The following is a 22678-nucleotide window of genomic DNA, read 5'->3' on the forward strand; positions in this document are numbered from 1 at the left end:
ATGTGTGTGCGTTTGGACGCGCGCGTGCGTGGCTTGTGTTGATAACGTAGCGCGTTCTAGAGGCAAATAGTGAACTCTAGTGAACTAGTTCACTATAATTGACACCTAGCTACTGTTGGGCATGGAACCGAGGCACCTGTCACTTTCAGTAATGACGTCATATATGATTTTGAATCGACTGGCGCGAAAATTTCTACACCCATTTTTCTCAGCAATATACATGCGTTTTTACTGCTGGACAAACGTGAGCATTGCATTAAAGAGGCGATTCAAGTCCCCAGCTTATCACTGTATATGTTACTGACATTGATTACTGTGGCACCTGCCCTCCTCACAGTCCTCTCTCACGGGATAACAGGCATTCAGTGCGAGACTCCGAAAATTCGACTGTCGCGTCCCGAGCTTGAGCTTTACTGGCACGGTAGGCACTAACGCTACACGTATAAACAGGTTTTTCTGACCAAGTTCATTACCAAGACCATTTTTATTATCATATCGGCTGAAGCAAGTAAAAATGTTATCTGATCTGCACGTTGATTTTGCACGTTTCTGCCATGGCCCGTATAGTATCGTACCCATCAGTAGCAAAAATTATTTATGCATCAAATATGAAGCAATAGTGTGTTCATCACTGGAATAGTTTTTGTTTTTTTGCAACATGTTAACCGAGATGCATGAACTTGGATGAAAGGTGTTCACGCATAAGTCTGCACTTAAACGAACTGAAAGCTCGCTAAATAAGGGTTGTGGTCTGCTTGAGCATGACAGTACCAACACACTGCAATTGATGCTTACAGTGCTTATGGTAGCAGGTGTGCAAAATCTGCATGCAACCAAATACTCATAGACTTTTCTGGGGCTACAATTAAGGTTTAGCTCCCACAAATAAAACTGCAAAAAATCTTTTTCTCCAGTTTCCACAAGTTTTGATAGTTGTTTCTGCACTTATGTTGAGCCAACTGGACAACAACCAAGGTAGAAAAGAAATTGCACTCCAAGATGAAGAATGGTACAAGGGTCAAACACATACAACAATTTATTTAAGAAAAATAACTTTGCTTGCATCTCAACAAAACAAGGTTCTAAACGCTATGAAAATGACAGACAAATCTTGAATGAGGCCGCATGATGATTATATTCAGGTAAAGAGACCTGTCCTCTGAACAATTCTGAGCACTATTGGCAATTTGTTTGATTGAAACAAGTTGCATTCCAAAAATCAAAGACAGCGTCAAGTACAGGTTGATTGTTAAAGTGAAAGTAAAAGATAGCCAAAACTCAATTTAACAAAACCTGATTAACGAATATATCCCGATTCCCTCTCAGGCGTCCATACTATCTCCAATGCTTTAACTCGAAATTACGAAACCAATTTCATGATTTGTCCCAATTTAGCAAAACTTTTTAGATAAATGAAGCCGAAAAAGGTAATTTTTGACCTGTTGTGTAGAGAACGCTCAAAATTAAGTGATTGCAAGTCAACAGTAACACCACAGAGCACCTTTATCTTCTTTTGCCGAACTGCACCATGAAAAACAAGATTTATAATTTTGAATTGAATTGACCAGATGGCAGAAGTGGACGATGCCCTTTACCTGCTGCGACAGTTAGCTAAAACAAACAAGGGGACGAAAGATGTGCTGGACACACTTCAAACTTGAGGATTCTGTGCGGTTGTTGCTTACAATGCACATGTGATTAACCAAAGATCACTAAATTTTTGTGAGGAAATGAAGGCCTAGCTCCCTGGAGCACCTTTTTTCGAGGTAACAATTTTATTCGTTCTTTTCATACGCGATACCATTTTCGGTGCAATTACGCTTTGCCGATGTGATGCCGTCATAGCTTTTTGGTTGCCGCTGTACCAAATACGTCGAATTAAGTTACCAAGAAATGCCTCACTCAATTTAACAAAGCTCCTGATTTAACGAAACAGTTCATGGCTCCCCTCAACTTCATTGAATCAAGTTTTAACTGTATAAAGAAGCCAATAATTTGACGAAGCCATGTTTCACAATTTTTCGTTCATATACGCGAACGATTTCCTTTCATGGCTCAACAAACCAGACTATTTTAACCATGAAAAACATGCTTTAATAAAATTACCTAAAGCTTCACTGAACACCCTAACACCAACGTCTAACCCCAGTAAAAAGAAATACCCTGATTACCTGTTTATTTTCGTTTACAAGTAATCATCAATTTCAATCTGGGCTAAGCGTGCGTTCAGAGTGATGAGTAGTCAGTGATCAGCAGTGCCCAATAAAATAAAAAGGTGCTAAAATGCTGAAGAAGCTTCGCATGGCAGAGTTAAACAGTGATTAAAAAATGAAACACACGACTAATGCCACCGGCTGCACAAGAGAGTCGCGACTTGCAGCACTGTTTGCTGCCACCACAGTGCTTGGTGAGAAAAATCATTGGCATAAGTCTTTTGTGAGTGACACTATGTACACTGACTGTTGAGCTTTATGGTGAGCAGTCACTAAGCCTTGAGACATCGATGCTAGATTGGCGGTCGCAAAAGAAACTTTGCCATGAGAGGAAGATGGTCCGATGACTGCACCTCATTGGGCAATCCACCAACAGACACGAGCTGCTTCTGCGACATCAACCGATACGTTGCCAGCAACCGCAGTGGGCCCTCTATCACACGATCGTGGACCACCAGACCCTCTCTCACTGCAGTCTCCTTCCTTTTCACCGAATAAAAAATGTAGTCTACTGTGCAGCTCGCGCGCTGATGATGCGTTGTCACCTCTGCGTTGCCGCCCTGGATGTTGTGCTTGTAGGCAGAGACCAAGTTCAGGCAGTGGCTCACGATGCGGGACCTGCTCTTACGAGATTTCTTTGGCGACTGCGAGGAGTTAGTGTTGCAACCCTTTTCCGCAGTGGTGGCTTCTGCAGAAGGAGCTTCTGGATGCAAGCCCTCCGTAGGGGCACTGTTTGAATTGACATCATTTTTTGGCAAATCCTTCCCATCAGTTACCGCTGAGTCCTTGTTAACAGTGCCACCACTACCTACAGACTCATTCTTCGCACTGTCACCAGTTACCGCATTGTCCATCACTACATCTTTGACTGCCGCATCCGCACCAGCAGCTGTAATGCCTTCCAAACCGACATCCTTTGCAGCCTTGCGAAAGTACCGTGATGCCCCAGAGATGTTCAGCTGGTGGAGACAGTCGTCGAGGGGCACATATCTTCCACGGTTCGCCCCATCGCTCTGCCCAGACACGTCACCAGAGAGAAGGCCCTCGTAGCACAGACTTCCACGGGTAAGGAAGGTGTAGAGTGGAGAGTGCGGTTCACTGTTCATGTCTCCACACAGCAGGATCGGAAAATAGAGTGGCGTGCCATCCGGTGACTGTCCACAGGCTGCCAGCCGGTCGATTTCGGCAAGCAGCAGGCAAAGCTGAGCAAGCTTGATGTCTCCACGGCGTGGGTTGAAGAGCAGGTGGGTTGTTGACACACACAGCCGGAAGTCTCCACCAAGCCTGATGTCCCTACCGAGTGGCTTCAGCATGGCAATGAGCGCGACATTGTCACGATCCAGCACGGGCACCTCAGAACGGGCGTACTCAATCGGCTCGAAGCAGTCCAGCTCAAACATGGACTTCTTGAAGAAGATGCCGCAGCCATCTCGCTTGTCACCCGTACGTTGCTTGTATAGGCAGCCATAGCCTAGAGGCAAAAGCAAGATCGAATAGGGAGAGTTTTAACGGATGCTGTGAAGAACAGTGCCACGACAGATGCTCTAAATTTGCATCCGTTCGAATGTGAGTGGTCACTCTGAGTCACTCAAGACACCTGACACACTACATCACACTGTGCTAGAGAGCAGTCTTCCCCTAAATTTTTTAGCTCTATGCCAGAAATCGACAGCAACCGAAATGCATTGACCCATTTTCTCCAGAGCTCTATGCCAGAAACCGATAGGAACCGGAATGCACTGACCCATTTTCTCCAGAGCTCTATGCCAGAAACCGATAGGAACCGGTATGCACTGACTCATTTTCTCCTGAGCTCTATGCCAGAAACCGATAGGAACCGGTATGCACTGACCCATTTTCTCCAGCTCAGGCCTAAAGTCCTCCTCATAGTGGTCTTCCTGGAGCTCTTGTAGACAGAGGATCTGGAATAAGCAGCAATGAGAGGGACTCACACGAAAACAAGGACCAAAGCTGCCCTGCAGGCAAGCCACGCACAGCCAACTGTTCCCAATGCTATGTTTAAAATCCACATTTTTTTCTTTAACATATCTTCTTGTGCAATCCCTTGCACGGAACAGTAGAACACACCAATTTGTCTGCTCAGCTAACAAAAAGCGACTAGAAACTGCTGTAGCATAACATTAAGCCTTTGATGGAATACACACAAATACTCGAGCAAAACCATGTCTCAAGAATAAAGTCAGCTCGACAAGTTGCACAATAAGGCAAGTTTACACGCACAAACAGGCGCTTCAGATTGTGTGAAACTCTTAATCCCTTCAGCTTGCCTGCTCAACAACAATGCTTGTGACTACGGGTGTGCGAATATTGAAATTTTCGAGTACAAACCAAATACAAATACTTAATCAGAGAAAAAGAAAAGCTGAAATTAAAAAAAGCAAACATTCTTTGTCTTGTTTGCTTCGGAATTTGCATCGTATTTACAAATAAAATTAAACTAGAATTGCACAGATTCCACTGAAAAACCAAGAAAATTTTTTATTACAGGATTCTGCACACAGTTTTTTTTTTTTTCATACAGGAAAGACCTGCATGAAGCCATTTGGAGCTGTCATATTGCTGTTGAATACAGTGAACTATAATAAATTTGGCCTCCAAGGAACCAAAAAGCTTGAATTACCAAACGGACCTGAAAAAACTGCTGAAAACTGTTTGCATCACAGTAACTTTTTATTTGATGAACACCTACACATTGGTTTTCTGCATATGAGATTTTTACAAGTGTAGGGAAGCACGCAGTTGGTTAAAATTTCGGTGTATTTGTTAATATTCGAATATTCAAATATTCCAAATAATAATTTTTCGAATATGAATGAAATAACAAATGTATTCGATTCATTCTAATATTCGCACACCCCTACTGTGACATAATGCTCCTACCCCACCAGCACTCCATGAACTGAGCAGTCACAGCCCCAATGCAGGAATTAATCACACGTCTGAAAGGGTGAGATTGTAGCAATGACGTCCGGTGGGCTTTTCCACTTCCCCCCTCTTTTTGCCATTTTTACGGTTCTTCAACAATAATCATTGTCATAGTTGCCAGCCTGACTATTACACCCACTCCAGGGCAAAGGCCTCTCTCATATCCCTCCAGTCAACCCAGTCCTGTGCCAGCTATACCCACCTAATCACAAACTTCCTAATCTCATTTGTCCACTTAATTTCCTACTGCCCCTTACAGTGCTTGCATTCTCTTGAAAACCAGTCAGTTTCCCTTAACAACCATTGGTTATATTCTTTCACACTGCATGCCCTTGCCGTGTTTATTTCTCTGTCTTGATTTCGGCTAGAAAATAATTAACTTGCGTTTGCTCCCAGCCCACTCTGCTCTTTTACTGTCACCTCACGTTACACCTATGATTTCCCCATCCATAGCTCACTGGTTCTTCCACACCTGCCTAAACGGCCACAACCTCTTCAGAATTCAGTGCACTCACATCCGCATTGGCTTCGCACAGTTCGGAGAGCAAGTTCTGCCGACGCAGGGGCCACCGCAGGACTTCTTCGGGGCAATGTTGGTAGAGGTATGGGTTGTCCTCGAGGAGCCCCTGGGCCAGGATGTTGTACGAGAGCACGGTGAACACCATGTCTTCGCTCTTCTTGCCGCGGCTGCCACCCTGCCCACCATGCAGCTGGCCCAGGTCAGTGGGCACCCAGTACCGGCTCTGGCGAATCTTCCGCTGAACATTTGCTGTGCAGGACATACGGAGGAAGAAGAGAAACTGTGCATACATATCCTTCAGCACTGAAGGGATACTGAGGAAAAATTAATATTGGCCTATGCTATGCAGCTACTTTCACTTACAACTGATGTGCAAAGACCATTTTCACATGCAAGCTACAATATTGTCAGGCACTTTTTGTTCACACAGCTCTGTGGCTAGACCACGTCACTCCCCAGTTCTAGCCAGTCAGTGATCATGCACTATATGGCTTTTTTGACTGCATCACTCAAGTCACAAGTTTCAACAAAATGTGGGAAAAATTTCTCAATTTTCAAGTACAAATTTCTTGGTAATGAGCTGTGCCTTTGGCTGTCAAACAGGCGGCAACGTAGCCATAAAGAGCCAAACGAAGTCAAATTTTTCGGGAAGCAAAATTTGAACAGAGCTGTCTTTGGGAAGAGGCCACAACATTGTGGATGCACAAGGCAACGCCATCTCTTTGCATGCGATTAGCGCTGTCTGTTATGCAGGCTGCAAAGCAACTGTCCTGGTGTGCCAAGCTAACCGCGATGTAAGAATATGTTGATACTGAAACACAAAATATTTGTCGGTCAACATTTAGCAAGCATTTTGTGGCACAGACTATCACCATCACTATCACCACTAGTAATCACTTCAGGCACACTTCAAATCACAGCAGCCCTGAACTCCCAGGACCTGCAGCGGATAGAACCAATCAGATGTCAAATTGAAAGCATTGTTTGGCCAAGAGAGCAACATTATATCAATTTCATTTACTTCAAAACCGGCTTAGAAGTACAGCTTGTCATAACACTCATTTCAATATTTAACCCCTGTCTGTTCAGTCCATTATATCACAAGCCAGTAAGGATGCAGCATATTTCCGCCTCACCTTCCGGTTAACTTCTCCAGTCGACACTAAGTGTTGCACAATAGACTGATTTTACCTCAACACCACTGCTGCGGAAGCTAACAGCACTTGGGATTTTTTTGGTGGATGCTGAACAGACATTACAATATGAAACACCCAGTTCTATGATCAGTCGTAAGCAGTCCTTGCCATCAACGTGAAGGACCTAAATGCATAAGCTCACAGACGATGCAGAGACAACTAGTGGCACCCTGGGAAGACAGCATAGATTGGATCACCAAATTACCCCGTCACGTTCATATAGGGTAGCTATAACAATGTATACGGATGCCTCACGTGGAGAAGCGCCTTATATTTTTATTCCTGCAGCCATGCATTGCCCAAGCACAGTTGTAACAGAAAATTGTAGGAGCCCAAGTACAATGCGACACGAGATTTCCGACCCTTTTGGACCTTCACTGCTACGACTGTGACACCACACATGAATAACAACCACGCTGCTCCGATGCGAGGACAAACTCGAGCCATCAGGCTGCCAGCCTGAAAAGCCATTTTGGTATTGTCCTTAGCCACTGTGGACATGAAGCAGAGTTTCCTATCAGGATTTCTTTCTTTGCTTTAATACTGGAACTGCTGACCGTGTCCGTATGCTTTTGCATAAATGTCTCAGCAGTATCAGAGCAAAATACACAGATGCCCCACACACTCACCGGCGGCAGCAATAGGGTCATAAGCTTCAAAGCAGGCTGGAACTTCGGGGGTGCCAGCGGTGCCATCCAGGTGATAGTCACTGACCATCATCTCCATAGCCGCCACGGGCACTTCAGGTGGCTGGTCTGGGAAGCGCCGCTTGGGATGGGCCCCGGAGGGATCGGCGGCGTCGCTGACTGCTAGTGGCTCCGGCCTGCGCTTGTTGCAGGGCGGAGCCAGTTGACTCGCATCTGGTAACGAGTCCTGCCTGGCGGCCATTGTGTGGACGTTGGCATGCAGTTGGGCCCTGCCTGGCAGAGAATATGGGGAGAGTGAGTTGACTCGCATCTGGTAACGAGTCCTGCCTGGCGGCCATTGTGTGGACGTTGGCATGCAGTTGGGCCCTGCCTGGCAGAGAATATGGGGAGAGTGAAAATGTTCGCTGATTTGCAATAGGGGTAGAAGAAGGTTTAGGGGCCAACCCTGCCCCATTGCTGGCATGTGGTGAAGCCGTACTAACGAAAGATTAGTGGTGACGCTCACCTGACGTGCTGCACTGCAAAAGGCATCATCAAAAACCAAGTACGCCTTAATAATTATGTTTAATTATACCATTTACAGTGTACTAATAATAATTCAGAAGTGCCACCCACTGCCGTTTCAACGTAAGGCAGGTTAGGTCAAGCTCCACGCAGCGAGCAGTTATCTATTATCATTTATAAAGGCTACCTACTGTCAATTTATACAAAAGCTCTTTAAGGCATTTGCCCAGTTCTGTTGCTGCGTGCAGCAATGAGTGCATGTAGGTGATATGGAGAGACATACGACTAAGCATGATGCACAATGCGTGGTCATGACAAGAATGTCATGAATTGGTTTGGTGGTAACTGCTACGTACAGAAGCTATGTAGCGATCTAGTGTACATGTAGTCACGTAACCAATCATGGCTCAAAGCCACGTAAGTCACCAGAGCGAAAGTGGCATCCCGACGATAGTGGAAATGATGCCCAACCGGAAGCGACTAAACCGGACGTAACTTCACGAAGATGCTATCACAAACCAGGTAATGCACTGCCTAAGAACTCTTCATATATCAAATTACCAATGCATAAAACTATTTTGCAGCCGCCTTCAAGTTCAATAGACAGTCAAACTCGGATATATCGACTACTGCTTATAACGTACAGTCACAGACTTCCCTTGTAAATTCCATGCTTCGCTTAATGGCGCTCCTGCAATCATTTTTTGCACACAGAGAACTGTCAGGCGTGGCCTTGGGCACTTACTGGCCGGGCGAGACACGGGAGGGCACCGTAAAAATGCATGACAAGAGGAATATGTAACGAAATAGGCGTTGGCCTTTGTTGCAGTGCCATTTTGCAAGCCACATTGGTACCATAAGGCAAAGTCAGAATTCAGTGCGATGCTCATCATGCAATTTGGTTAACATACCTGACTGAGAGCTTATCAGCCGCTCTCACCCCGTTAGCTTCACTGGCCTTACTGCATCCTTACTCTCAATAAAAAATATTGCCCTTAAGTTAAACTGGTAACATGCTTAAGCTCTTATGCTAGGCAGAGAACAGTTACAAAGCAAACTACGCCTAGAGGCACCCAGTGGGCTATCACCATACCTTTACATGTAGGTTACACGGAATCTTATTCATTGCCGTGCTTTATATAGGGTCTTGCATATTTGGGAGCAAGACTTCAAAACACTTCTATGCTAAACTTGCTCTCCGATTGGAGCACAGATATAGTTCCCACAGAGGAATATCACAGTCCACGTTACTAGAGCAGTGACTTGACTTAACATCGGTATTTGTCTAGATTTTTGGAATCAACAAAAAACTGCTCTCAGCAGAGTGCAAAGTTTTCGCAAAGACAAACCAAGCAGTTAGTCTGGCAAGCTGTGCTATTTGACAAACGTGGCAATCGACAGCTCAGATTGGTGGTTGGACGGGTAGCGCGCCAATGATGCTAGTACTGATATCACCTTTCCATTTATTTTTATTAATATATGTGATTACTCTTATTTGCAGCATCATTTCAGTTCCCTCACCTTTCATCATATGGAGCAGCCAGTCAGGTCCTCTGCATGGCTCACCTCAGTGAGATTTTTACAAGCCACACAGCAGTTTCTTGTCGATTCCGGAAAATCTAACCAGGTAGCGTTGTTAATTAACTCGTAAAATAATGTAGGTCATATCATGCTGTTTCGTGAACTATATTTTGCTCAAATAGGGCAGTAGATTACGAACAAAAAATTATTGAAGTCAGGTCCCAAAATATGCAAGACCCTGTATATCAAACAATTTTGCAATCGCCACCAAGTACAATGTATCCTGTATTGACGGTATCTGGGTTCATAATGTCACTGTAATGTCACAAATACTACCAAGAACCATGTCATGCATGCAGTAATAAGTGAAGCTGGCGACAGTAAGCGACAATTCCACCTGCTATTTTGCATGCAATAGCCAAAACAAGCTCAAAATTTCTATTCTCCAGAAGAATGCAGGTGAAGAGTGGATATCTACAGGCGGACAGCTCATAAACTCACACATGCAAAGCTGCACATAGAAACTGTTACAACTTAGGCCCAATGTGCAAATTTCAAAATTAATGTGTACTAAAATAAAATAACACCTGACAGCAAACTTTGGCACACAAGATGAGAACACTCAGAAGAACATACAGTAAATCTCTCAGTAGAATGATATAGCATGAAACAAAAATCATATCCACATCCCACACCATACTGCATAGCATGAGGTTTCAGAGCACAACAGCACCACTGTAGACTCTTTGCAAAACTCTGAAAGCCAGCTCTCCTGCATAGCAAAGGCTCCTTCCTGTGGCAGCGTGGCCAGCCCAAAGAGCAATGAAGTTTTGTGCAGCGATTGTCATTCAAGCGTTATGACATGCGCACACCTGGAAAGCAGCAACTAGCACAGATGCATACAAAGTCAACTAACAGCTTTTTCTGTAGGTAGTGGTAAACCTAACAACGGCTTGTTCGCTTGAAGTGCATTTAGAATCCTTCACGTTGCAAACCTGGTTTTCGATGTCATACAGCTATCGCGTAAATATTTTATTAACCAGTGCGCACAGTAGCATGCCGTCCACCATTTTTATGCTGACAGAACTTGCCACAAGCAATAACATAATAAATATTTTCCAATATGAAGCGTAATGTGCATCTTTGAAACAAATTGATTCTGTGATTTTACGGATGTTTATTCACGTTCTTGTATTTCGATGTTGCTATTTTCATCAACTACAACACTCTGATCAAGATCTACACTTCCCTGTAAAAGCACTGCCAGTATTTCATGCTAAAAAGAAGCCAACAAGGCTTTTTTTCTTATGAGGCCTGCATATAATGTTGGGCGCATTTGAAGAAACAAAAACATGCCGCCTTGAAGGGTTCCTCCCTTTATGCTGACAACAACACACTGAAAAACACTGAAAAAGAGGCCCGAAAGACGCATGGTATTATTCCGACTACTCCAGCAAGCACTGCACCCAACTCCTGCCAAAATGGCAGCTGAGCCGCTGTGGTAATGCTGATTTTTCTTCTGTAGGGAAGCTGACTTCATGGTTTTGCAAAGGGTCCTTTAAGCACAGAAAGTGCTCAACCTCCACAGGCTCTGACCTTGGCTGATCCAGCTTTGTGCTATAGGAGAGGCAGCTACCACGGCACTGAGATGCCACGCGCTGGCCTGGTGCGCGAGGAGGGCGCCGTGTCCCGCCGCGGACGGCAACACAAACAGAGGGGGCCGAATTAGACGGCATGCGGCGCTGGGCCACATGGCTGGCGTCTGCGGCTGCACTCGCGGCAGTGGACAGTGTTGTGGGGTTGGCACGGGGCGATATCGCGCACGACCCCGGCCGAACCGAGGGATTCCGTCAGCTCTGGCGTTGCCACTCTCCCCGCCATCAGCGCCTGCATTGGCCAGGGGGCAAGGAAGAGGGAGAGAGGCAATAGATTGATGAGGACAGGTTTGCCGAAAAATTGCAATGAATCAATGAAGGTAGGCAGACAGGAGGAGAAAGAAGACGGGCACAGCCAGCCCCCCCTCTCCCACTGAGGATTACACTATTCTTGCTTATAGTAAAAATCAATTTTAGGGCTCTTATGAGGTTTGCCCAGTAGCAGATGAAGCCTGTAGCAAGAAGTTCTCATCTAGCAAAAACATGCCCCATACTAATTAAATATGCAGACAGTCACTGAAACTAAGGAAAGCACAAGATACCATTCTTATCCATGATGGTGCTGATAAGAAGAGGATTGTGCAGTCATTTTAATGCACATTTTTGGTAATCAATTTAGAATAGTGCAAGACACTGCAGAATTTTATTAGAATGATTACAAAATTGATTTCCACCCCTCATCCAATAACACCAAAAAACAATTACTTCCCCTTTGCTTCCTTGGTTTGTATGATTATTGAGGCTCTCATTCCTTTACTCTTACCGGCACTGTGTTACAACCATGGCACACATAGCAGCAACATGCGTTATCACTTTGAGAGTTTTTCTTGGAAAAATTAATTTTAAAAAATGAAAAGCACACCTTAAAAGTTCACAACTGCAGTGCACATACAAAGAGGTCAAACTCGACAGTGCTTTAGAGTGCACAGCACCTCTACTTGCCTCCACTTTTAAATCCGGGCTGAATGCCTGCCATCTATTTTCAGCACCTCTCACGAATTCGGGGAGGGGGGGAAGGAAGGAGGGAGGGAGTTCTATATGGGGTGAAGAGAGGACGCCATGTTCAGCTGCTTGCAGGCTTCTGCTAATGCCGTCACAGTTGCTGCAAAAAGAGGTTGTCCAGGGCTGCTTTGCCTGGATAAAACCTACAGTTACGAACATAGCCCACAGCACGCAGTTATGCACATTAGAAGTAACAGTATCACCAAAAGTCATCCAAGCTTGACAAAATGAAGGACCTCAGCTCCCACAAACTCGGTTCTGTTCGTTTTTCAAGCACTGAAATCTGACCTAATACTGAGTGACATATGATCATTACACCATCCTCTGCTTAGCATTTACCAAGAGGATTTCGTCTGCACCGAAAGCAGCATTCCAGCTTTGTTTTACTGGCTACTTTTACTGAGTCTTGCCTTTGATGTCTTCTCTTTTTCTTCACTTTTCTTCCCTATTCTCAAGCTCTATCCAGTGTGCACTGAATTACACTGCACCGTTTGCCTTCATCGAAAAGTGGTTTTCCTTTACAAATTTTTGCATGGCTTGATGCAGACTTCTTTGCATTGATGTGTACGTGGGAGGTTAATGACAGATTTTCGCTCACAGATGGTTTTTGATACCAAGAAAGGTAAACATCAACTTGCCTTTACAAGCTACAATTCGTGAGTTTCCAGTTCACGATACTCGCGCCATGTGCCCCAACCTCGAGAAATATCATGTCTGTCCTTAAAAACTGCTGAAATGTTCTACTTTCAATTACGTCCCTGTGATCGCCACAAATGCGAATCTGACAGACCAATAGGCACTACTTTTCAAGGTAATGGACCTAATTTAAGTGTTATTTGTTTGTCAAACTCCTTAATGCGCATACTGTTTCAAAAATTAATTTTTCTCGTCCCAAGTTTTGTTAGGTATAGTCTCCGCGATTTGTTTTTTTTTTTTTTTTTTTTTTTTTTTTTTTTTTTTTTTTTTTGGTTTCGGCAGTGCAAAATAGCTGGTTTCACTAGCACGGGCAACATTTAAAAAACGCCAGTGACCTCATAAAGAAAAACGCCTACGCAGGTCGCAATGAAGCCAGCACGGGCGTCCGGTACCGTTCAAATCGCAAACCATTAGAGCAAGGAGAAAACAATCGGGACAACCAGGCACCGAAGACTGCGAGGGATTCCATAGATACCGTGAGAAACGCCCGTACTTCATTTTAGTTGACGCTGATCCGTCCCGAGGTGCTTCTTGATGCGAACAATGTTACCGCTAACAGTTTCACTGTAGTAAACGATCGCAGACGACCTGCAGCGATCGATACATCCACAGGTCACGGCGCGAGAACGCTTCGTCCGCAGCGTACACGTGCTACCAACCGAGTAGCTGCGCAAACGCAACGGGGCATTACGTAACCGGAGGTAACAAGAGCTGGATGGCGACCTCCACATTTCTGAACAGCGGGAGATTCAGAGGAGCGAGACGCATTTACGCTTCGACTTCCTTGAATAAAATGAAAGCATCTCGACGTCAGGGCGGGATTTCTCCGCTACGCAGCATTTCAAAATCGACAGAACATGATGACCGTTTCCGCAGCCTGTCAACCGAAAGCTGCGACGAGAAGCAGTCGTCGGTAATGAAAGACAGCTGACTGACCATCTGTTTTGTCGGCGGAGGGGGTCGGTCCATCGCTCATATTTTTTGTGTGCCTGGTATCGACCGCAGAACGCAACGCAGCGAATCTTATCCAGCAGGCTCGGAGATAAGCAAACCGAATGTAAACAAAAAGCCTTCGTTGTCCTCGACGACAGTATCGCGATGCACAGGAACTTACGTCACAGAGGTTCACGGTGGCACCGATAACATCCGCAGGAATTTTGAAAAAGTCGTGTAAAATGTGGATGTTCCTTGTAGGGGCCCAAAAGGCGCCGCGAATTTAATGATAGGCGGCCATCTTTTATGTTGCAGCGACGCAAGCGCCATCTGCGCGGTTTGTCGCTATTTTGTCGTCTGCTACAACACGGCCGCGCACGTTGCAGCAGCGCGCGTCCAGACGCATAGATATTACAGAAAAATCACAGCACTAGGCTGAATAGCGACAGAAACAGTTACGACTAACAATGTCGACGTTTGGATGCTTTATTATATACACTCTAAATGGCACACAATGATAATCACGAAAGAACAGCTACTATATTTACATTAATTTCCGCCACACTTACGTCGATATAATTAGGCTCATAAACGTCGACGAAGTGCCAAGTCTCGTTCTTACCGCGTATGACAATTCTGTGAATTGGCCGTGACGTCTTTTATTACAAAATAAGACGCCAGGCATCAGATTTCAGCAGCATGCAAATGCACAACACGTCTCTTTAATAAGCAAATAATGCTCACCAGATCCATAGCAGGCTACATCCCATGGATCATGCAATCAACGTCGTGACGAAGTCCCACGAAATAAACAACGCTCGATAATACTCGCATCGCGTAGCACAGACTAAGATTGCATGTCACTCCACATGTAGCTTGCTAGGATCTGTGAACTTCGATGTCAGGATGTAGAACAGCGACGGGAAAGGAACAACAGCAAGCAGTGCCCAGTGGAACACCGGATCTCGCAACTGGGTGATGGCTATAATTCCATATGCGTGGAGGAACCAGTGACCGATCAGTATCGTCAGGTTCCGCGATTCCTTGATAGTCTGTGAGAACAGGGAGCACATGGACTGAAAAGAAGGAGCATAAAAGGAATGCAATTAACGCATATGTGGCAACCTTTAGCAAAACAGCATCATCGTTTGTCATGCAACACCTCAGCATACTGTGAACAAAACTGATAGGAAGCATTACACTCAAGCAGCTACCATTGAAACTTCAGTAACCTCTGATCAAAACATTTCTGCAATTTTTTACTCACTCACTGGTTGCAGCGTGATAGTGTACATCTCTGACTAGTACATATACCTCCGCTAGACCATACCACCAGAAGCAATACATAAGTTCATCTGTTATCTAAAACACACACAAGGCTAGCTGTTTTTAGCCTCATGCCCTCAATAACATCTACCCGTTCCACTTGCAATAAGCAGCAATATTCAAGCACTCGACAAAGACTGTATGGACGATTCAAAGTACTTTACAGTTTTGCATCTCTACCAACACAAACTGGCTGCCATTCACTGCAGGCAAATATGCAGGTGTCATAGTCTCATATCGTTACTGCCCACAAAATGGAAGTTGTAAGTAAACCAGTGACAGCTATATTAAGAAGGAATCACTTCAAGAAAAAATTAATCTGTACAGCACAGAAACATGCTGACAACTTCATATTTCGATGTACACCTTGAAAAACAATCACATGAGGGCATGTCTGTGTGTGTTTTTTGGTTACTTTGGTTCAGTTACCTTCCTGTCTTTGCTTTTTACAGTACAATCTTCAAAACACACTTGTTTCATGCAAGGGACACGAATTTCAGTGAATCTGGAGAGGTGCTAAGAGAAGTGGGCTCACCTGATCAAGCCTGAATGCAAAGTGAGAAGCCATGGACACCACAGACAGAATGATGACAATGTAAGGGAACGCATAATCTGAAACAAAAATGAGGTACTGCATGCAACACCTTCGCAACCATTGCTCTTATAAAGCTGCTAATATATAGCAATCTATATAATTGTGCATTGTAAAGCATAGTTATGCTCAACATTACTCCGCAGTTTACTCAAGCCTTCAAATAAAAACTGTAACATGCCTATTCATGCACCTCATTTACAGGACTGGTGAGTGGCTTCTTTCAAACCATGTGAACACCAAATGTGTAATGCATGTGTTAACCACCTCCAATTGTAGCTAAAATCAAAGCCAGTACTCAATGTAAGATCAAATCCCGGAGCCATAGCACACAGCTCATCCAAATTTTAAGCTGCAATCCCATACTGTCTAATACTAACTGTTTCGATACAAAACGCAAACCACAAAATGATTCTGTCAGTTAAGCCACTCACTTATTCATTTGGTGCACAGATGGCATACAGTCATCTATAATTTTCAATAGTTTGAATAATTTAATTACCTTGTTCAAACAGAATTAATTAGAAATCTTTATCGTCTGCAGTGTCAGCGACCCACAAGTAGCTTTCGCATAGTTGATATACTCATGACATCATCCAGTGTCTATCCGCGGAATGACTGTTTAACCTTGAAGCAGCTATGATTAGTTTGGGAGTGAGCCAACATTCTTGAGCGGCTAGTTTGAAGGTGCTTTCTGGCATGCTTTTACAATGCTGAGCCCAGAAAACGTTATCTGCATGTTCACTGCCAAAGTTTAACAAGTCTGGTTCGTGCCTGCCGAAATAAAATAAATCGTTACTGGGTATGCACTAGGAGGTGCCACCAGCATCAACCATGTGAAAGCTGCTGGTTTTTGCTTGCCGATACTGCAGACGACGCAGACTTTTAATCACTTCTGATCAGACCAGGCATGTATATCATCCAAATGTGATAGTGGAAATTACAGACAGCCACGTGTAATCTGTGTGCTAAATTTCAGCGGGAACAAGCAACGCATAGTTACCAGTATGAATTTAAATCCATGAATACAAGTGCCCATATTGGTTTGGTACTTGCATCGGTATGAAGTACAAGCTCATTACTATTATGAACTGAGATAGTAAAGCCAATGCCAATAACGGACGCACACAATACCATGATGGTCCAAGGCATATGGACAATTTGATTCACTCACATAGCAGTCCGCCCATTGTGGCATGGATGAGAGCCAATGCAGGAATGGCATACATGGTCAGGAACACTGACTTCTTCCCCTGGCCGGAGAAGACCTTGTAGACTAGCAGTGGCCGCAGAAGCAGCAGGGAGGCCAAGCAGAGGCCGTAAAATACAAATATCATCGAAAACCTGCGCAATGAAGAGAAATATTTTGCGGTGTAAAAGATCACATCATGCAAGGAAATGAGCGAGAATCTAGTACTAAAAAAATCCAGTATTTTCTGTTTTACACCGGAAACTAAGCTCTAGTCAATTAAAATCACTACCGTTTAAATATGCTTTTTACCTTTCAAATGTCTTTAGTGAACGCATGTACACGAACAAGTGTGTTTTATGTCAATGTGATAAATTCTTGCTTTAATTAAAACTTGACAACATAACCAAATCTTCAGCAGGTGTAGAGCAAGCAAATCTGTCAAAACAATAAGAGAGATCTGAGTTAAAAAAATAAGTAAATTTACAAAATAAGTCCCCTCATTTCACAAATGCGACACAGCTACCTAGTCTGTGTCTTACAGTGTTCGCAGAACTTCATTAACTTCTCCATTTCTTCCACTGGCTTTGTCCCTCTCAAACACTATAAATAAAAAGGGACAGTAATAGCGATGAAGTATACATAAAAAATGCAAATAAAGTGCGAGCAGAAGGTGCTACAATTCATCTGTTTCATGCCTGAAGCAAAGTGTCAAAGAAAGTAAGAAAAGTAAAAGAACGCTGGACAAGTACTCCAGATTCAGTAACATTAGTCAGACAAAAACAATTCATTTTAGCGCAAAACATACTATGCTCCCTCCCCGCTTGTGTTTTCATTATTAACAGCACAATCTAAGAACAGCAGGTGAATGTGATGAGTTTTCATTATTGGCATTCTGCAATGCTGATGTGCAGAGAAAGTCGCTTTTTCGGGTAGTGTGAAGTGCTGCTTGCTGTCACAACTGTATTAAGTGCCTAAAGTAAACCACAGGAACATAGCCAAGCTTTCCTTGGTCTTGTGAAGCTGTTTAGCACTTCAGTTACAAACTATAATCCAGAGGACAGAAAATCTTCAATCCTTCAGATTTTTGTACACAACAGTTTGATGCACGGATCCAGTTCATTCAATTATAAATGGTGATTACAAGATTCTTTTCTAGAAAAGTCTTGGCATCATGGGTTCACATCAAGTGGCTCGGCAATAAACGTGTCCTTTGCCATCAGGTACAAAATTATAGGGATTCAAAGCTGCTGAACCGAATGCGAAGTGAAAGCTTTGGCTGCGGACGACTGAGCATTGCATCAAACATAATCAGCGTTCCGTTCAATGCATCAAACCAGTGCATCAAATGCAGTTCAGCGGTGTTCTATGCAGAACTCACTTTCATGCCTGTTATGAATGTGCCTGCGTGGAATAAAGGTGACATGAATTCAAATGTCATGGCAGGCTGATCCTGATGTCACCCTCCCACATGAAAGGAGAGGCCCAAGTTGGTACTCTTTCAGGCACAGGTGAAATGCTCAAGGGTAGCGTAGTGTACCTTATGGTTCACACTTAAGCTCCGCCTTTAAGGGTATGACACAACAGCATAGGGTGCCAGCCCACATAAAAAGCCTCGCTTTAAGTAAGCTGTATGAACGTGACTGTGTGTTATAGGGGTAACTTGAATTCAAATGTCATGGCAGGCTGATTCTAATGTCATGGAGGCTGATTCTAATGGGAAGGAGTTGCCTTTTCATCAAGACGGGACGGTGCTCACAGTGGGTACACTGCTTCCTGGGTGCAGCGCAGCGTATTCTTGTAGCCCGGCGTCGGATTGTGCAGCAGGGTGTACCAGTCTGAGAGCCGCTGCACACGGCAGGTGTGGAGGAGCACCTGACCGACGGGGGGCGTTGAGAGGAGGGTCGCCACCGCTGCCAGCACAGTCTCAAACAGGGCACACGCATGCAGTGCCAGCACCTCTGGGGTAAAGCTGGAATACAGAAATTACAGACTGCTACTGTAAAAAGATGAAAAGCAAAGGAAAGATATGGCAACTTGCAACCAACCCTCCAATGAAACTTGCTGGTCATTGCTACCCCTAAGTTAACGAGTGTTAACTAACGTAACTTTGTTTCATCTTGACCACCAGTTGCCAACCAACCTTCGGCGACGCATGGTCTTGTCAATGATGTACCATTCCACCACCAGGAGCAGCAGTGCCATGAAGCCCAAGTAGAGCCAGTCGTAGAACTGAGGCAGGTCAGCACAGGGCGAGCACATCTTGCTCTCCCCCGGCACTCGGAACCCCCGGGGACAGGCCTGCAAAGAGCCCAAGCCAGGCTCCATTTCTCTTGACTAGACACCAGTCCCAACCAAGCCAATCCACGGTCGAAACCACAACCACTGCTTTTTGTCCATCGGTTTTCTTTTAGGTAAATCACTTCGGCTAGTTGACGTTAGGCTACAAGCTGGTATAAAGTATACAACACGAATGACCTATCATGCACAAGATGGAAAGCTAGCTTAAAATAATCTTTCAAATGAACTCTCTACATGGTAGGTGAGTTATTCCAATGATATTGAAAATTACTAAGTGCAAATGCTAAAGTCAACTCAATTTGTCTAAAAAAGCTGATAAATGTATAGTGGTTTTGTTGGCAAATTGAAGAGAATGACTTGAAAGTCGGTAATGTTAACTCACCTAAAACTTTTGAAAACATGCAAACATCATAAACTGCATTATCCTATGCCTTATGTCAATACCTATCAAACAATTTCCCAGCATATGATCAATCACTGGACAAGCAACCATTTGATGACTTTTCATAATCCTTAGCCTACGCCAGGGATACTTGCATCTAGGCTATATGCTTTTGTCTCGCAGGTTGTCTCGCAAGTGCATTCGTGGCAAAGATCAAAGGCTTGGCCACACAGTCAAGATGGTTCCCGGATCACTCTCTTCCCAAAAGGAAACATACAATACTTGAATGTTCTCCCTCGTACCTTTCACGTATTCCACATACACGCCTGCTTAGAAATATAATCCTGTGAAATTATCCCGTGTAAAGCCTGTGACCTTAGCACTACAAAAACATGTAATAAACGAACAGGGGTGCCTGATCACTACAGCAAATCAAAATTCTGTGAACTTCGACTGAAGGGTAATTAAAATCAGTGTACATATATAGTAAAATCTCTGGGTGACCAAAAACTGTTTGGCATTCTTGTCATGTTAGAGTGAAGTAAGCAAGATATGCAGACATTTTGAGCACCCAGGTAATGTGTAAAAACGTTGCAGTGCAGTTAACTTGTATAAAATAATAAGAATGTTTAAAAACACCCAAACTAATCAACTGAAATCTAAGCCATCTAAAGTACGCTACAAACAATGCCATGGTAAGGTAAAATTCACAATCCTGCAAAAGAAAAAAAAAAAAACGGGAAAAAAGCGGCGCGGGAGATGGGAAGGGTACCTAACTGAGCTGAGATGGTAACACGCGTGGAAACACGCAGGCACCTTGCTTTGTTGATACGGCGCGTCTGTCGCAAACTACGTACTGCCGGAGTTGTCTAGTTTCCAGCGGACGAGTTTGAACGGGATTAGCACTCACCCGCGACATCATAGGGAACGCGGCCCCATCTCGCTAAATTTCCAGGGGAAAAACTGCGTGGGAACCCGCCAAGCATGGGAACGTTGCACACAGCACTCCTACGTACCCCACAGTCACTGTAGGAACCATTGCTGAATACGATGCGGCCGCAGTACAGTCCAGGGCAGTGAGTTCTGCTCCTCTCTGCGAAACCGCAAATAAAAGGAAACTATTTTACACCTATCAGTTGCATAGCAGCAGAGTGGTCTGAACGATGGTCCAGACGTTCGAACAAAGGCGCTCCTCAAAGGCTGACACTACTTACCGTAATGATAGATGTTCTTCATGCTGTAATCGGTCCTTGAACAGGAAAATGCGGGAAATGTCACATCGGCACCGGCGCGAGCGAAAATATTGCATGCAATACGTGCGTCTTCGAGCAGACGATGAAGGATGGACACATGCTACTTAGTAGTCGCGTCCATCGCATCTAGAAGTTTTCTGGTTCCCAGGAGTCAGATTATTGTTTGCTACCCGTGCATTTTACCAGAACTCAGCCTAAGTAGTTTAAAATCAACCAGTTCAGAAACAACTTTCACTCGCAAGCAGCATAACAAACGCTTTTGCAGTTTTGCGACTACCGTAAGGCCTGGCACCAGCTGGCACTTCCATGCTGTTGTCGCAATACTAGGAGGCGATAGCGTAGAGTTAAAAATCAACTTTTTTTTCTCAACTCCTTGAATAGATAATTTTATCATTATACTTTGAATTCAACAGTTTTTCAAAGTTGTTTATGGAGCTCTAGCTGTACGACAATGTACATTTTCGAATTCTACCTGTCCACTACCCGTACAACCTGGTAATCAAATCATACTCGACATATAAGCTGTTCGACGATATATGACTTGATGCTATAGTGAGAAGTCTAATTTTTAATCACAATTCACTAAGAAGTGAGATTATGCTCAGAATCACTGTGCTCAGAATAAGCTATCAGACACACAATCAGTGAAGTCATGTGGTTATCATAGTGGTTATGCACCGTGATTACCGTGGTCATGCACTTGTCCACCATGACAAATAACACAGACGCGTCTAGATATAAAAACTTCCTTACATGCAGGACAACTGATAGGTCACGAACACATGTAGGTAGTGGTAGGTAGGATGTCAAAACAAAATTGCAGTTCGACTGTAGTTTCTAGCACGGTGGAAGGTTCCTAGACATCAACTTCGTTTCAAGCAGGGCCATGCGCGCTGGATGTATTTAAGAGGGCGTTAAAATTGACTACAAAGAAGAGCGAGAGGCCTCAGCAAGAATGAATTCATTTGTGTTATGTTCATTAATTGCGCTCCATGAAAAGACGGTTTTTATGTCTAGACAGGACTGCATGATTCCTTACGTTTTTTTTGTTACCTTATGCACGCCTCCAGCATATATGCTCCGTGTTTTGTTCTCAGTTGTGTCGTTTTTCTTGTGAGCTGTCTTGTGTGCACTGTCTTTCCCCAAGGTGCTGTTGAATCTAGCTCAAATATTGGTTTCAGATTTTAACAACTTGAAAGTGATGACTAAGATGGCTACTTACTGCATTAATGTTCACACTGGCAACGACAACTTGTGGGTCACCTTCTCGAATCTGTCTCGTTAGAATTAGTTTCTTCACCGTCACCAGCTACAAAAAATCGGATGTGGAACAAGCTTCCATTCAATTTCTTGAGGCCATTGTTTGGGTCCACGTTCTAGAGGGTTGGAAGTGGGATGCACACTTGTGCTCTCACATTTGCTGAAGATCCGGTGTGTATGTGCGCAGTATGTGTGCAGGCGACAATAATATTTGAAGAAATGCAAGCAGGCAGCAAATCATCTTGCAGTTTGTATTTTATGATTAGCCTACAATTGCATAACAAACAAAATGGGCAAAACATCTTACCAATCTATAGATTGTATACAAGTAAAAAAATACCCCAACTTATCAATACAGGGTCATCTGGAATACACTGTATACAAGATCACAAGTACACTACTTTTCAGTGGGCATTCACTGGTGAAGCACCAACAAATACTAATGCTGCGCAAGGTAAGCAAGCCTCCAAGGTGCAGCCGTACTGTCACATGTAATAACCATAAAAGTTACTAGAACACAAGAAAAATTTCAGCGGTGTGCA

General features: G+C 44.0%; 2 protein-coding genes and 1 long non-coding RNA gene across 11 annotated transcripts; 1 reads left to right on the forward strand and 2 right to left on the reverse strand.

The window, feature by feature from the left end:
* Positions 1 to 1004: 1004 nt before the first annotated feature.
* angel (protein) lies at positions 1005 to 14167 on the reverse strand. 9 transcript variants are annotated; one of them, XM_084582083.1, is made up of 7 exons: positions 13837 to 13975; positions 12145 to 12336; positions 11144 to 11434; positions 7505 to 7888; positions 5675 to 5928; positions 4066 to 4135; positions 1005 to 3684 (listed from the first exon to the last, which is right to left on the reverse strand). In XM_084582083.1, exons 2-7 carry the CDS (start codon positions 12176 to 12178, stop codon positions 2507 to 2509), a joined length of 2211 nt encoding a protein of 736 aa, XP_084438209.1. In that variant the 5' UTR covers positions 12179 to 12336; positions 13837 to 13975; the 3' UTR covers positions 1005 to 2506. The 9 variants fall into 9 exon arrangements, with proteins under 9 accessions (XP_084438209.1, XP_084438208.1, XP_084438214.1 ...); XM_084582082.1 differs by lacking the exon at positions 13837 to 13975 and adding an exon at positions 13394 to 13808; XM_084582088.1 differs by lacking the exons at positions 12145 to 12336; positions 13837 to 13975 and adding an exon at positions 14015 to 14167 and having other exon boundaries at positions 7505 to 7791.
* On the forward strand, positions 13188 to 20335 carry LOC146175722 (uncharacterized). The gene is made up of 3 exons (XR_014701458.1): positions 13188 to 13376; positions 15612 to 15754; positions 19807 to 20335. It is a non-coding gene; the product is annotated as an uncharacterized LOC146175722 (long non-coding RNA).
* On the reverse strand, positions 14304 to 21196 carry LOC146175723 (JNK1/MAPK8-associated membrane protein). The gene is made up of 7 exons (XM_084582089.1): positions 20838 to 21196; positions 20640 to 20716; positions 19084 to 19241; positions 18700 to 18912; positions 16926 to 17095; positions 15695 to 15771; positions 14304 to 14909 (listed from the first exon to the last, which is right to left on the reverse strand). Exons 1-7 carry the CDS (start codon positions 20857 to 20859, stop codon positions 14694 to 14696), a joined length of 933 nt encoding a protein of 310 aa, XP_084438215.1. The 5' UTR covers positions 20860 to 21196; the 3' UTR covers positions 14304 to 14693.
* Between the last annotated feature and the right edge of the window lie 1482 nt (positions 21197 to 22678).

The sequence above is a fragment of the Amblyomma maculatum genome, chromosome 10 (assembly GCF_055883805.1).
Source record: "Amblyomma maculatum isolate TAMU_Amacu chromosome 10, ASM5588380v1, whole genome shotgun sequence".
Classification (NCBI taxonomy): Eukaryota; Metazoa; Arthropoda; class Arachnida; order Ixodida; family Ixodidae; genus Amblyomma; species Amblyomma maculatum.